At 38.1% G+C, this 17,193-nt stretch overlaps 1 protein-coding gene across 2 annotated transcripts in view; it reads right to left on the bottom strand.

The window, feature by feature from the left end:
- The window catches only part of CUNH8orf34 (chromosome unknown C8orf34 homolog), a 339,451-nt gene that overhangs the window by 249,923 nt on the left and 72,335 nt on the right, over window positions 1-17,193 (bottom strand). For both annotated transcript variants that reach the window (XM_056108308.1, XM_056108259.1), the window contains exon 4: window positions 13,946-14,074. In XM_056108308.1, the coding sequence (XP_055964283.1) occupies window positions 13,946-14,074 (129 nt within the window). The remainder of the gene's footprint in view (window positions 1-13,945; window positions 14,075-17,193) is intronic.

Here is a 17,193-nt window from a genome sequence, read left to right on the forward strand (position 1 = left end):
ATTACTCAACTATGCTCTGATTTTCATCTCCCACACAGCAGTTGTCTTTTTTGGTGGAACATTTTATGTCTGTAAACTACTCTTGGCTGGAGCGATAGCACAGTGGTAGGGCATTTGCCTTGCACGCAGCCAACATGGCCGACCTGAGTTTGATTCCTCCGCCCCTCTCAGAGAGCCCGGCAAGCTACCGAGAGTATCTCGCCCACATGGCAGAGCCTGGCAATATGCCAAACACAGTGACAACAAAGTCTCCAATGGAGATGTTACTGGGCCCGCTCGAGCAAATCGATGAACAACGGGAGGACAGTGTGTTTTTTCTTTGATTACTTAACTTTTAAATTTTTAAAAGCGAACTTCCATATCTTGGTGGCATTCATCTGGCCTCCTGTTTTATTGCCTTTTATTTCATCACCTCCTTTGGTTACCATAAGGAACTTCAATATTTACTGAGAAAATTGCAACTATTCATTTCAACTTGCTAGATATACTGCCCTATCCTCCACTGAAACCACTTATGTTGTTCTCTTCAACCTTGAAATTGTGTGTTCTGATTACCAGTCCTCACATCCATTTTCTTGACTTTATCCCCAATTATGTTCTTTGGTAATTTTTCTATAATCTTCTCTCTCTTGTATCTCTAGGTTCTCTCTATTGGTTTCCTTTGTTCAACATATAAAATTATTACATATATACAAAGACACAAACACTTTTTCTCTAACTTTATCTTTTTAGCAGTCTTCCCCCGACCCACACAAATACACATACACTATAAAAAAACAAATCAAAGGTCCTTCACCAACCCCATTCCATATATACTCTACAAGGATCCCTTCTGCATCAAAAAGGGGCAACACTGACAAATACTGAAAAGACACCACAATACCTAACATAATGAGGAAAAGGACTTCAATGGCACTCATGGATGACAATGAAAGCCTTGAATGGACTCTGAGTAATAAGATCTCTAGAATCTCAAAGCTGAGTATTCCAAAGAAACAATAATTAGACTGTTGGACAAACTGAGTCAAATAATAAAGGAGAGTTCCAACAAGGACAGAGAAAGTTTGAGAAAAAGTTCAATCATAAGTACTAAGGGCAAAGTAAGAGAATTTTTTTAAATATATAAAGGTAAAGGCCCTCCCGTTGATCGTCGATTTGCTCGAGTGGGCCCAGTAACGTCTCCATTGGAGACTTTGTTGTTACTGTGTCTAGCATATCGAATACTCTCGGTAGCTTGCTGGGCTCTCCGAGAGGGGCGGAGGAATCGAACTCGGGTCGGCCATGTTGGCTGCGTGTAAGGCGAATGCCCTACCCGCTGTTTAAATATATATATCACAATAAAGGGAATCAGCAACCAAATGACAGAAGCAGGGGAACAAATCAGCATATTAAAGACAAAATTCATTAAAGTATACATAAAACAAAAGAAGTGGACCCGAGCAATAATCAGAGGCCAACGTATTTGCCTTTCACGTGACTCATCCTAGTTCAATCCAAGCACTCCATATTGTCTTCCAAGCATTGCAAGGAATGAACCCTGAGAATAAAGCTAGGAGTAAGCCTTTGAGCATCACCAGGTGTGTTCTCTGCCAGCCAAAAGAAGGAAAAAAGAATAAAGAAAATGAAAAAAATACCAGAGAACTACAGGATATCTCGAAAAGAATAACATCAAAAATTATAGAGGACCCAGGAAGAGAAAAAGAAAGATATAGAGGAAGTTTAGGTTTGATCTTGAGCGTCCCATTTGGTCCTTTGAGCCACCAAGAGCAGAACCAGGAGAGATTCTTAAGCACTGCTAGGTGTGATTCAAAAATTAAAAAAAAAATTACAGCAGATTTTTCAAACGAAACCCATAAGGTTAGGTGAGAATAGTGTGGTATATCCAACACACAGAATGAAATAGGTCAAAATGCTTAGTTCAACTAGCCTACCATTCAAATATGATTGTTCAACATAAAACTATACTGATAAATATCAAATAAAGAATTTCTTGGTCACTAAACCACAACTGTAAGATATATTGAATGTTTTCAAATAAAAAATTAAAAAAAACTCAAAGTCTACAGGAACATCCATCACCATTATAAAATTAATTTTATTTAATGTGAATCACTTGATCAAAAGGCACAGAGTAGCTGCATGCATCTATAAATGTAATTCAACATTCTTTTGATTAGAATAGAATATACAATAAAAGACTCACATGAACCATCATAAAAACACACGGGGTCAAAGTGAAAGGTTGGAAAATAATCAGAAAGGCAAACTGTGGCTAAACAAGGTATGCCAAACCAGATTTAAAATAGACCCGCAAAAAAGACAAAATAAAAGGCAATAAAAAACAGAAATGGACATTATATAATGATCAAAGGATCTAAATTCCAATAAGACAACACTCATTAGCGTGCATGCACCCAATGAAAGACCTTGAAATATTTCATTTACATTGAAATATGTAAAACAACTGCAAGTAGGTTATAAGGAAAATACCAACTGCAACATAATAGTGGTTGGAGAGTTTAACTCCACCCTTTCATCACTGAATATATGAATCAGAGAGAGAATCAATAAGAAAAAAGCCTAAAAGAAGAAATAGAAGAAATGCCTAATAGACATCTATAGGCCAACCGAAGTTTGAGATCTTCTTCACTGCTCATCCATCATTGTTCAGGGCAGAATACATGCTGAGACACGAAACAATCAATAAAGTAGAATTACTTTACAGAATCAATAAAGTAGAATTCTACCATTCAAAATCATATAACACTCAGATCATAATGTTTTAAAAGCGAAAATAAACTACAAACAGAAAAATGGGAAAAGCTTAAAAAATAAAAGACACTAATGCACAATTAATAAAGATCGGAGGCGGGTGAGAGGAGGAGAGAAGACGGCAGTGGTACGGCCGCAGCTCTCAGTGCTCTGCACAGAGGGGCAGACAGGGCCATAAAATTTCCGTGTGAATGACCATAAGTGGCCTTTAAATATTTTCTCTGGAAAAGAGTGGTTTTAAGTGGAACCAAACTGGCACCCCTGGGAGCGCTGGCCAGCGTGGAACATGCGGGGAATGCAGTGGTGCCAGCCTGGGCTCCGAGCTGATTGGTCTCCTGGAGCTACCCAGTGGCCAAGTGGCAGCAGTTCAGCGTGGATGAACAGGCCCTTCGGGTCCAGGTTGGCCACTACCATGGAGCATAGGGCCTGCAGTGGAGAGAAGGGAAGCCTGGGTACCCACCATGGGAGGTGGCACAGGCGACTCAAGGCATCCCCACCACCATTTCCACCCTGACTAGCCCATGTGAGTACCTCCCTGAGTACCAACACTCTGGAGACTGAGAAAAATGGGCAGGTTCTGCTGGACTGGTCGCTGCAGTTCATCCAGAGTGTTTGAGCCACAAACAGTAGCAGCACTGACTTCGGTCCTGGTCCCTACCAGGATCACAGCTGCCACTGCCACTAGGGCCCAGAGGGCACAGCATTATTGGCAGGTCAACCTCTTCAGCTGGACCAGAGAGCCTGTTCATCCACGCTGAACTGTCCAGGAGGGGGTGGGGGCATCAGCAGCCTGATGAAACCCTCGGCTTTCTTGACACCCCAAAATTGGCACTGTACCTCTGGCCAGACTCCAACAACTCCGGACCAAGTTTTCTGAGAAATTAAACTGCCAAACTTTAGGTATTTGGGAACCATGCCAAAAAACCACCTCCAGCTCAGCCATACAAGCTCATTTGTCTAGCGGCCCATAAATAAATCTCAAATGAGATCAAAAACCATATTTAATCTTGGACCTGTTCAAGGCTGAAGAGACCAGGGTAGACTGGAGGGGGGCGGGTTTGCTGGGTGTCCACCCAAGCAGAGCCTTGCAGCTGCTTGTTCCCACAATCTAAATTGCTGCCATCCTTTTGTCTGCATGCCATCTTAGGATGAACCTCACCAAGATATTAAACTGCTAAAAATTTGGGTATATGAGTTTTGTGATTGATATCTCCAGGCTTTCTTGAAGTCAAGATCCGCTACCTTCCCCCTTCACCTCCTTTTACCTCTGGAATCCCCAGCAGCCATCCCCGCATCCCAAAGCTGCTACCCTATTGAGAAAAAAAAGCTACTCCAGATGTACCTTCCTGATAAAAATACTGAATGCCATGAACAAAAACAACGACCTCTTAGTACCTGTACTGCAACCATAATGCACAAAAGGAGAGAAAGAGAAAGAAGATACCTGCCATAGAGGTAGGCAGGGGAAGGGGGGTTGAGGGGGTATTGGGAGGAAAACTGGGGACACTGATGGTGGGAAATGTACACTGGTGTAGGGATGGATGCTGGAACATTGTATGACTGAAGCTCAATCATGAACAGCTTTGTAATGGTCTATCTCATGGTGATTAAATAAAAAAATAATTTTTTAAAAGATATGAGCTAACAGAAAATATGGGACATAGCAAAAGTTGTACTATGAGGGACATTCAAAGAACTACAGGCATTAAAAAGAAATATGAAAATAAATTCTTGAAACTTACACTGTAATAAACTAGAAAAAGAAAAATATCCCTGGTCATCAGGGATATTAACCTGAAAGTTTCCTAGGTCAAAGGGATCTCAAAGTAAGTAGAAGAAGAAATAATAAAAAGACAAGCAGAAATAACCAATATGGAAACCAAACATGTAATGCATAAGATCAACGTAACCAAGAGTTTGGATATTATTTTTAAAGAATAAAAAGGATTTGCAAATCCCTGATGGAAATAACAAATAACAAAAGAGAAATCACTGATAAATATTAGGAATGAAAGAGAAGAAATTACAACAGACACAACAGTAATAGAAAAGATCACAGGAGATTACTATGAACTTTGTGTCACTATATTGAAGAACATAGAAGAAATGTGTTATTTCAAGAATTTTATATTCTCCTAGAACCGAGTCAGATTGAAGTGAAAAACTTGAATATACCTATCACTATCAAGGAGATCATGACTGTTATCAAAAATATGCTGAAGAACAAAAGTCATGGGCCCATAAGGTTCATTAATAAGCTTTTTTAAACCTCCAAAGAAGATCTTTCTATCTATTCTTCTCGAGTTCTCCCCAAAAGATGAAGAAACACACATCTCTCTATAGTTTCTATGACAAAAAGACAGAGACATTAGTAAAGCAGAAAAAAAATTAGTTCAATATCCCAAATGAACATCAATGCAAAGATCCTAAAATCTGAGTGAGTCAAAAAAATTGATACATTAAACATATCATGTGTGGTAATCAAGTGGGATTTGATCCAGGAATACAACAATGGCTCATTCTGTAAAGCAGTTAATGTTCTACACTACTTGAGTAACATGAAGGACCAAAATTAAGTGATTGTCTACAGAAATGCGGAAATCAATGACACATTCAACATGTGAAAAAATTTATGATGAAAATACATGGGGATGGAAGGACCATATATTTCTATTTTACAGGCCATATAAAGTAAACCTATAACTCTCATCATTATTAATGACAAAAAACTAAAAGTCTTTTCTTTAAGGTGAGGCACAAGACAAAGATGTCCACTTTCACGCTACTATTGAAAACAGTATTAGAAGTCCTTGCCTAAGCAAGTAGGCAAGAAAAAAATAAAAGAAATTAAAATTGGTTAAAAAAAAGAAGAAAAGAAAAGTCAAATTTTCTGGTGATAGTTTGACTTTTTTTCCTTTCTTCTTTTTTTGTACAAAAAGAACACTAAATTGTACACAAAGAATACTGTACACAAAGAACCCTAGAAACCACTGAAAAACTTGTAGAAAAAAATTATACAAGAATGTTGTAGGCTGCAAATTTAGGAATAGAAATGTCATTTGTTCTTTTGCATAAACAATGGTGTACAAGAAAAAGAAATTTTTTAGTGATGCTATTTACAACTGTGTATGTATTTGATACGCTCAAATATCTAGGAATATTTAACAAAGGAGTAGAGAGACCAATCTGTGAAAATTATAAATTACTTCTGAAAGAAATAAGACACAGGAAATAGAAACATATTCTTTGTTTATGGGTTGGAAGAATCGTCATTGTTAAAATTATGATCTTACAAAAGCAATTTACAGAAGCAACACAGTCCCCATCAACTACTCAGAGCATTTTTCAAGGACATATAATAAACCATAAATCTCCCAGAAAAGTCAAGGCAATTATGAGAAGAAATATGGGAAACACTTTATTCCCAGACTTTTAATCCATACTTCAAAACTATTTTTTATCAAAACTGCAACAAAATAAGACTCTCAGATAAGTGGTATAGAATTGAAAATCCAGAGATAAGTATATGGACAGTGAATTTATGACAAAGGGCTTAGGTTCATAAAGTGGAGAAGGAAATCCTCTTTAACACACTGTGCTGGGGAAACAAGATAGTCACATTAAGAAAAAAAATCAGAGCCCTATATTATCCTATACACGAAAGTCAACTGAAAATGGATCAAGGATATCAGACTTGTTTCTGTAATATATATTGAGGAAAGCAGTATGGACTCTTCAAGATTTTCATTGATAACACCTCACTGACAAAGAAAATAAAAGCAAAATAAACAAAAGCAGTCTAAAATTAAAAAACATTGCAGTCACTGGCTGAAAGAAAATGTTTGTACTCCATACATAAGACAAAGGACTAGTATCTAAGACATGCACAGAACTCTCAACTTAAAAATGACTTTAAAAACAGGGCACTGTAGCACTGCACTGTCCTCCCATTGTTCATCAATTTGCTCGAGCGGGCCCAGTAACGTCTCTATTGTGAGACTTGTTACTGTGTTTGGCATATCGAATACGTCACGGGTAGCTTGCCAGGTTTTGCCATGCAGGCGAGATACTCTCGGTAGCTTGCCGAACTCTCTGAGAGGGGCAGAGGAATCGAACACAGTTTGGCCAGTCAGCTGCGTGCAAGGCCCTACTGCTGTGTCACCATGGCTGTGTGTGTGTGTGTGTGTGTGTGTGTGTGTGTGTGTGTGTGTGTAAAACATCTCATAGGTTGCTCGGGGGACCCTATGGGATACTGGAAATCGAACCCAGGTCAGTCACATTCAATGCAAATGCCCTACCCGCTGTGCTATCTATCGCTCCATACCATATATATATATATATATATATATATATATATATATATATTATATATATATGTGATCGTCGTTGTGAAATGGCAAGGAGATATTTCACCTAAAACCAGCAAGAATGCTTTATATCAGAGTTGGGAAGCAAGTAGAATTGACAGGAGTGAAACTCTGGCAAAATGGAAAAGTGGCAAAAATGAAACTCTCATTCATTGTTTGTGGGACTGTTGATTAGTTCAATCTCCCTGGAAAATGGTTCAGTGACTCTTCAAGAAATGAAGAATAGAGTTTTCATATGACAAAGCAATTGTACTATTTGGCATCTACCCCCAAGAACACTACGTCATTAGTTTGAAAGGACATTTGTACAGTTATTTTCATCATAGCTTTATTTATAATATACAAGATATAAAAAGAAACTGTCCAAGAACAAATGAGTATATGAAGAAACTGCTATGGAATATAACTCAGATTTAAGAATAGGTGAAATCTTGCAGTTTGCTGCAAGTTGAATAGAACTGGAGGAACTCATGCAAAGAGAAGCAAATCCAAAGGGAAAAAGACAAATCCCAGATTATTTTACTCATATGTGGAATATAAAGAAGCAAAGAAGGACACTAGACAATTCCTAGGGGAAACAAATACTGAGATTATCAAAAGAACTGGTATCTGACAATACAGAGGTAGGATGGGGTGAAGGACTGCAGGATAATGGGTAGAGGGACTTACACTCTGATGGTGATTTGGTATAGCTTCACTTCAAGTATAAAATACTACTATAAAAACTCAATAAAATAATTATAGAAATAGGGAAAAATATAAAATGTTTTTAGATGAAGGAAATGGATATGGAAATGAATGAATGAACAATTATGTGTCATATGCTTTCATTTTTTATTATGATCTTCAGCACTTAAGACTATTTACTAGATAAACCATTGTGGGTGGAGCTGGAGTGATAGCACAGCGGGTAGTGTGTTTGCCTTGCACACGGCCTGGGTTCAATTCCCAGCATCCCATATGGTCTCCCGAGCACCGCCAGGAGTAATTCCTGAATGCAAAAGCCAGGAGTAACTCCTGTGCATCACTGGGTGTGACACAAAAAGGAAAAAAAATTGTGGTTCATCACTGGTGAATTAAAAAGGTCATGTGTTATTTTTTCATCGGCAATTAAGATTGCTATTATCATTCTTGGACCATCAAGATCCATCTTCTCTTCTGCCAACCACTTGAGTTCTTTCATTATTCATAAAAGCTCTAGTCAGTGATTTAACATGAATGGTAATCTGTTCACTAAATCTGGATTAACCAACAACATTAATCTATAATTGCCTTAGATTCTAACACTGTACTTTGAGTTGACTGGAGAAAAAAAGATTAAAAAAAAACTTATGAGCACAGGTGAAAGGAACCCTATTCCTCAGACCATTTCCATATGTATCTAGGGTATAAAAGCTAGACAATTCTACACTAATAGAGATTAAAAGGGGAAGAATACACATGGCATGTTTGAGAGAAGGTAAGATTTGGTAACTAGTAATGAACAGTAAAGGCCAGGAGTAGAGACTAGAAGCATTCCAGTTTGGGTTAAGCATGATTAAGCCAAAGAATGCAAATTAAAGGTTATATCTGAAGAAAGAGAGAGAGATGAGATATGATACACTCACATATATCCAGTATGCTCTAGGGACTTATTGATATAAAAAATTGGATGACAAAATCTAAAAGGAATAAAATCTATGTGAAATGGTGCATATTGAAACCAAAGGGAATCAAATGATAGTGAAGTCTTAGAAAACAAAGGGAGTCAAAATATTTAATGAAATGCAGAGAAAAAGACAATGTTAAAATGATGAGACCAGGAACTGGAAAGATAGTATAGCAGGTAAGGCACTTGCCTTGCATGATGCTGACCAGGTTTACTCCCTAGTATGTACATGGTCCCATGAGCATTGCCAAATGTGAGTTTTGAGCACAGAGCCAGGAGTAAGTTCTGAGAAATGCTGGATGTGACAACAAAACCAAACAAAAGAACAAGAAGAAAAAAACCTCCCAGATTAGTTCTATAAGATGAAGAGCTGTATAGTATCCATTCATTTGACCTATTGGTCCCAAGAGGTTACCATAGTAAGAAATATTTCATTAGACTCCAGATAAAGTGATATAACCACAGTAAGGAGTGAAAGAAAGGTAAAGGAAAAACAATGACTGCTAACAATTCCTTTTGAAATTTAAGAAGAAATTCTGATGCTAAGGAAACTTAAAATCTGTGTGTGTTTATTTTAAGTCAGTTAAAACTGTGGTGTTCAATATAGGAGTCACCATGCAGTAGCCATGTTTAGCCCAAATTTGATATACTGCAAATTAAAATTCATAGCAGTCTGTAAGGAGAGTGTTGAAAATATAAAGTCTCTCTGTAACAAATTTATGTGATAAGCTAAACAGATAATTGGTTTGATATATTAAGTTAAATAAAATACCTTTTAAATTAATTGTATAGATTTATTTGGACTTTTTTCAAATTGTGCATGTTTAAACTACATAAAAAATACATAGGACTTTGGGGATATGGTGCCACAAGCAGATCAATCTATACCTGTGAGGCAAGTGCATAAGCAGCCTGATGGCTCCTTCAGACTTCCAGATACCCCAAAATTTGCTGTGGCTTTGGCCAGACACCAAAAACTTGAGGCAAAGTTTACCAAGAAAGTAAACAGCCAAAAGTTAGGTATGTGGGAGACACACCCACAAAACAGCTCTGGATCAGCTATAAAATTGGAGGCATGGCCTCTCTGGCTCCTGATCAAGCTGCTTAATGGCCATGATCCCAGAGACTCAGAAACAAATCTCGAAACCTAGCGGCTTTTGGCAGAAATGTGTCCAGACCACACAGTAGGTTACTGTCACCAGGCCACCCCAGGTGGGAAAGGGTGCTGTCCCTCCGGCCTGCTCCCCCTTGGCAGCTCGGTGGATGCCATCCTCCAGAGGCCATTGGACAGTCAGGTTTGGGCCCACAGTGAAGAGACACGCGGGCCTCACGAGATGGGTGTGGAGGCGGCCCTTTCCCTGCCATCCCAATGAGACCCCGAATCGCCGCTAATGAATGGCCTCTCTGGCTCCTGATCAAGCCGTTTAATGGCCATAATCCCAGAGACTCAGAAACAAATCGCAGAACCCAGCGGCTTTTGGCAGAAATGCGTCCAGTCCCTGCAGTAGGTTACAGGCACTGGGCCACCCAGGTGGGAATAGACTTAGTGCGTTGGCCTGTTCCCCTGGCGGCCTGGTGGCGGCCATCCTGCAGAGGCCACTGGACCGTCAGGTTTGAACCCGCAGTGATGAGATACATGGGGCCTCACAGGATGGGGGTGGAGCTGGCTCTTTCCTCTCGTCCCAATAAGACCCTGAGTTGCTGCCAACGAACGGCCTCTCTGGCTCCTGATCAAGCTGCTTAACGGCCATGATCCCAGAGAGTCAGAAACAAATCTCGGAACCCAGTGGCTTTTGGCAGAAATGTGTCCGGATCCTGCAGTAGGTTACTGTCGCCGGGCCACCCCAGGGGGGGAAGGGTGCTTGTCCCTCCACCTGCTCTCCCTTGGCGGCTCAGTGGCCACCATCCACCAGATGCCATTGTACAGTCAGGTTTGGGCCTGCAGTGACAAGACACTCAGGGCCTCATGGGATGGGGGTGAAGCTGGCCCTTTCCTCCCTGTCCCAACAAGACACCTAGTTGCCATCCAGGTATGGCCTCTCTGGCTCCTGATCAAGCTGCTTAACGGCCATGATTCCAGAGACTCAGAAACAAATCTCAGAACCCAGTGGCTTTTGGAAGAAATGCATCCGGACCCCACAGTAGGTTACTGTTGCTGGCCCATTCCAGGGAGAAAAGGGTGCTATCTCTCTGCTTGCTCCCTCTAGGTGGCTTGGTGTCCACCATCCTCCAGAGGCCATTGGACAGTCAGGTTTGTGGCCTCAGTAATGAGACATGTGGGGCCTCACGGGATGGGGGTAGAGCTGGCCCTTTCCTCCCTGTCCCAACAAGTCCATGAACGGCCTTTCTGGCTCCTGATCAAGCTGCTTAACAGCCATGATCCAAGAGACTCAGGAACAAATCTCAGAACCCAGCAACTTTTGGCAGAAATTCCTCCAGATTTCATTGTTAAAATTTCAAAATTGCAAAATTGCACAGCCACTACTGCAGCCATGCGACATCATATGTTATTCATAACCAGCAATAGAAAACAAATTGTCTACTGTTGCCTTTTCAGATCTGACTGTTGGGGTAAAATCCCAAATAATAATGGTGGGTCTGGTGTCAAAATATTGAATGTAATCCAAGTAGAGAGAGAGAGTAATGTGGAAATCATCTGCCCCAGAGGTAGGGGGAGGGTATGGGATGGGGATATACTGGGGATTTGGGGGGTGGAGAATGGGCACTGGTGAAGGTACACGTGTTTCATTGTATGACCAAGACTTAAACCCGAATGCTTTGTAACTGCTCTCATGGTGATTCAATAAATAAAATTATAAAAAATGAAAAAAAAGTAAGGTGGAGTTCATGCCTAATTCAATCAGCTAATAAGTTGCTGAATAAACAGTAGTACTCCTTCATAAAAAAAATACACAGGATGCTCATTTTACATTCTTATTGAACAGAGTTTAGCTGGAGGATATTGAAACCTAATTAGAATTAAAAAATGATTACACTACTAACATTGGTGGCAGACTAAATTCTAAACTGTTTACTAATTACACATATAAGTAATCTGTTCCACTAGAGTCTACATGAGTCCAGTAAAATGTAACAGCCTAGTACTTCCTTTAATAAGTTGTCACATAGTTGGATATATTGAAAGAGATTATCTTGAGTGTCCTTGATTCAAGTTAGCTCTTTAAAAAAAGGTGTAAATAAAGGTGAAGTTTCAGGGACACAGAAATAGTACAGTGATAAGATGTTTTGCCTTACATGTGTGGCCAACCTAGGTTCTATTGCTGGCACCACATATGGTCCTCTGAGACTAACCAAAATGATTCCTGAGCACAGAGTTGGAAGCATGTTCTTAGCACAGCCAGGTGTGCCTCCCCAAAACAAAACTAATAAATACCTAATAAAAATTATATTTAAAACACATATAATGTGTGTTTGGTGTACAAACATGTTACCTGAAAATCTATGCAATAATTAGTCATATTTTTCAATTATATTTTAACTCATGATAGTAGATGAATTAAGAACTTTAACAGAACTGTGGGTGCTGCCCTAACAAGCCAGTTGTCACATTAATAACATGGGGTTCTGTTCATGAACATAATAGCACTGTAGCATTGTCCTCCCGCTGTTCATGAATTTGCTCGAGTGGGCCCAGTAACGTCTCTTTTGTGAGACTTGTTGTTACTGTGTTTGTCATATCAAATACGTCATGGGTAGCTTACCAGGCTTTGCAGTGCAGGCGAGATACTCCTGGTTTCCGGGCTTGCCGGGCTCTCCGAGAGGGGCAGAGGACTCGAACCCGGCTAGGCCGGGCCGTCTGCACTCATGGCAAATGCCCTACCGCTGTGCTATCATTCCAGCCATGAACATAATATACTGACAAAAAGATTCACTTTGCCATTGTTTGTTGTGAAAGTAATTCAGATCAAATGAAGAGAATTCCCAAATCTCAACTAGAGTTTGCACTAATGACAAAATAATATCTTATCTCAACTAGAAGGTTAATTTTCAAAAAGAATTCCAGAAAAAGTCTAAAAAATGTCTCCAGTGAGTTATGAATAGAGAGGAGAAGCAATCTCTATATCCCACATATAATTAAATAAAATTGATTATATAATTATAATATTAGTGCATTTATAATATATGTTACAATATATTACATATGTGTCCTCTATCAAGTTTAACTCGATGGCAAATCATGAAACTAGTAAAAACTATTTTTTAACATACTTAAATAAAAAACCCACCAGAACTTGCTAATGTTTAATTTAGCATTTTTCATACTCCATGGTACGTAAAAGGTTAACTACTGTTAGCCCCTGCCTATTTTTAAAATTGAGAGATATTTAGAGATCATAATAAATAATAAATACTTCTGACACCATAAAGTTTCTGTGAACTGCACTTATCAAATCAGCATATCAGATTGCCTACTCTCATAAAAATAATATTGAAAAGTTTTTTAAACTTGAAATTTATCTTTTTGAATCTTTGCACCATCAGAAGAAAGAGACAGAACCAAATCTTTCTGCTTTGGAGATGACACAACTTAGACTCAGAAGGTTGAATGATATGCCTGATACGGTACAGCAAATCCTCCAACCAGGTTCCTAGATCACAGGATCACTGCATTATTGAAATTCTGTGTTATAAAGCACTTCAATAGGCTATGAAAGCATTTTAGGAAGATTTATATCCTTATAAGTTTAGAAATAGCAAAACTGAAAAAGGCCGTGTGTAAGTGTGTGTAAGTGTATGTGTGTTTGTGTGTATATGATTATCCACACAGATGCACATTAAGATGACATAAAACAAATAAATTCAAAAGAGAAGACGAGGATTATATCATTAGGTGCATTTTTGTTTTCAGTGACAATTCATGAGAGAGATAAACATGGAGTATCATGATGGGGTAGAGGTGGGGTAGCCTTGGTGCCTCAATATTCTATAACTAGTCTTCTCACAAATCTCTAATATGCAAGACCACAAGGGTGAGTAATATGCAAGATCAATCTTTATTTCAAATCTCAATCTCATGCGCTAATCTCCCATGGAATTATAATGAGGATGTTGGAAATGGTTTACTGGCAATGGTAATGAATGATTCTGTTTTAATACTGGTTAGGAATTCCAATTATAATCAAGTAAGTGAACTTACTTCGAGAGAGATTCTCAAGGGCTTTTCCCAGTTTCTTGCTCTCTTGAAGGATGTGGTTCAATTCATCAAAATCACGGTTTTCTGTTTTATTCCGCCAGTTCCACTTAGGATGCTCTACTGACCTTGGCGCTACGTTTAAAAAAAATGATTATGTCATAATTGTGTGCTACATAATGATACAAACTTAACTTTTCATCAGCATGTGAAGGATTGATCTATGATGAATGTACAGGGTAAAATTTTAGTCTTGAGATGGTAGTATTGTGAGCAAATAAAATTTATAAAGTTGTGTTTTAAGAAAAAATGTAAGTGAATAAGTAAAAGAAGTATAACATTGTCTATGAAGAAGAAAACTCTAGTATTGATGCAAAATACTTATTTTTCAATAGGGGAAGACATACAAAGTATTTTCTATGATGAAAGGCAAAAAGTAATAATAAATTAATAAATAGTGCATTTATTAATAAATATATTAAGATATTCTTGGAATTTTCTAAGAAAAGAGAAGACTGAGTAAGTGTGAATTTATTTACCTACAGATATTCCCCATATTTCATTAAATTTACACTGGAGAAAGAATCTTTTTCATTGAAAAATTAGTTGAACAAAGAGAGATGATACTATTAGTCAAGACATAGCGACATGTTTGAAGACAAAAATGAAGTGATGAGTGACTAACTGGATTTAGTAACACATAGAGTCACTACACATAGGTCACTAAAGAGAAAGAGCAAGTTAATATTGTACTTAATAGTAAAAAAACTAAAAGCCTTCCCTCTAAGATCAAGCATAAGGCTGGGATGCTGAATTTCTGCACTATAATTCCACAGCATCCAGACAAGAAAAAGAATCCAAAGTGCAAAAGATGAATTTGTACAGATGACATCAAGATATACATAGAAGATCCTAAGAGTCCACTGAAATTATTGGAAATAATGAATCTATGTAGTAAAGTAGCACTGTTCTCCCGTTGTTCATCAATTTGCTCGAGCAGGCACCAATAGTAAAGTAGCAGGTTATAAAATCAGCGTACAAAAAAATCTGTTGTATTTCTATGAACAATGAACTAGAAGAGAAAGAAATTTTAAAAATCAATATATTGGAACCTAAAACATTAATTACATAGGACTCAATGCTTGTTTTTTTTTTTTTTAAAAAAAGAGTGACCAGAGAAATAGCTCTGTGGGCCGAGTAGACTCTTTACATGTGGGAGATCTGGGATATTTCCTCAACACTTTTGAAAGTCCCCCCAAAACTACTTCCAAATACAGATCCAGGATCTGAGGTAGAGACACAAACAGCCCTTGAGCATGGCCAGATGAGGCTCAAAAAACAAACAAGCAACAAACAAAAAGATATGAAAGACTACACACCGAAACTATAAGTTATTCTTCAAAGAAATTAAAGAGTTTACAAAGAAATGAAAAATTGATTTATGTTTATGGATTAGAGTGAACACTGTACCAATAACCATACTCCCCAAAACACTGTATATATTCAATGCAATCCCTATCAAAATTCCAATGATGTTCTTCAAGATTTATAACATATGCTAGTAAAATTTATACAGAATCATAAGTCTTCTTGAAAAGTCAAAACAATTCTCAGAAAAAGGAAAGGCATTGCAGTTCCTAATTTTAAACTACACTATAAAGATAAAGCAAAATGATGTGGTACTGCAATAAAAACAGACATTTGTACCAATGAAACAGAATTGAGCTCAGAACAAACTCTCTTATGTAAAAAAAAAAATTAATGGCAAAATAACTTGATGCATTAAGTGGAATAAAGGAAAGTCTCTTCAACAAATGGTGGTGTGAAAACACCATTTGTGAAAAACTGAAGCTGAACTTAGATGTAACACACAGAAGTTAATTCAAAATGGATTAAAAACCTTGAATGGGGCCCAGGAATGTGGTTCAGCCAGAGCATTTGCCTTGAATGGGTTGAATCCCCAGAATCAGAGAAAAAGAAAACAAACAAACAAAGCCTTGTATGTTCTGGTAAAATTCTAATGAACAGAATCCATAAAGAAAACAGGCAGAACTCTACTGGATATTGACCAGAGTTGTCACCAATGATTTGACTCTACTGGCAAAGAACACTAAATTAAAAATAAACAACTCGTACCTCATCAGACTAAAAAGGCTTGGCACAGAGAAGGAATTAAAAGACACTCTACTAAGAGGAAGAAAAAATATGCACACCACAAAGAGCTAATAGCACTGTAGCACTGTCCTCCCGTTGTTCATCCATTTGCTTGAGCGGGTACCAGTAATGTCTCACAATAACTTGTGAGACTAGTTGTTACTGTTTTTGGCACATCAAATATGTCACGGGTAGCTTGCCAGGCTTTGCTGTGCAGGTGGGATACTCCTGGTAGCTTGCTGGACTCTCCAAGAGGAGCGGAGGAATTGAACCCGGATCGGCCTTGTGCAAGGCAAATGCCTTACCCTCTGTGCTATTGCTCCAGCCCAACAAAGAGCTAAAATGCAATATATATAAAGCACTTCAAAGTTAAACATATGAAGAACAACCCTAGCATAAAATGAATAGAGAAGATGAACAGATACTCCCTTAAATACATATGTATGACCAAGGGCCTATTAAAAAAAAAAGTGTTTTTCAGCTGATTGTCAGAGAAGTGCAAAAAAAAAATGACAATATCACCTCACACCAGTGAAAATGGCATATATCGAAAAGACCAGAAATAACTGGTATTGGCAGGGATCAGTGAAAAATTCACTCAATTTACTGTTGGTAGGAATATATAAACTGATCCAACATCTAATGGAAAACAATATAAAGCCATCTCAGTGAATTGAAAACTGAATATCCCAATAACACAGTGATGTTATTCTTGGCATCTATCTCCAAATACTACATTAAACTAAAAATACATATGCATGCACACCTATGGCCATAGCCATGCTATGTGTAATACCAAGATATAAAAACATTCCACATTCTCAATTACAGATGTGTGGATTTAAAAATGATTTGGCATATGTACACAATGGAGTGCTCACAATGGAGTGCTATTGGGCTATAGGAAAAGGTTAAATTTGCCTTCTGCTATAATAAAAATACAGCCTAAAATGTCATGTTAAGTAAAAATAGTACAAAAGAAAAAAGATAAATATGGTGTGATCTGTTAATATGTGATATATAAAGAAACAAAAAGGGAAATAGCCATATCCAAAGATAATACACCCTAGACTATAGAACTAAGGTTACCAAGTGGTGTG

The sequence above is a fragment of the Sorex fumeus genome, unplaced genomic scaffold (assembly GCF_029834395.1).
Source record: "Sorex fumeus unplaced genomic scaffold, SorFum_2.1 ptg000002l, whole genome shotgun sequence".
Taxonomy (NCBI): Eukaryota; Metazoa; Chordata; class Mammalia; order Eulipotyphla; family Soricidae; genus Sorex; species Sorex fumeus.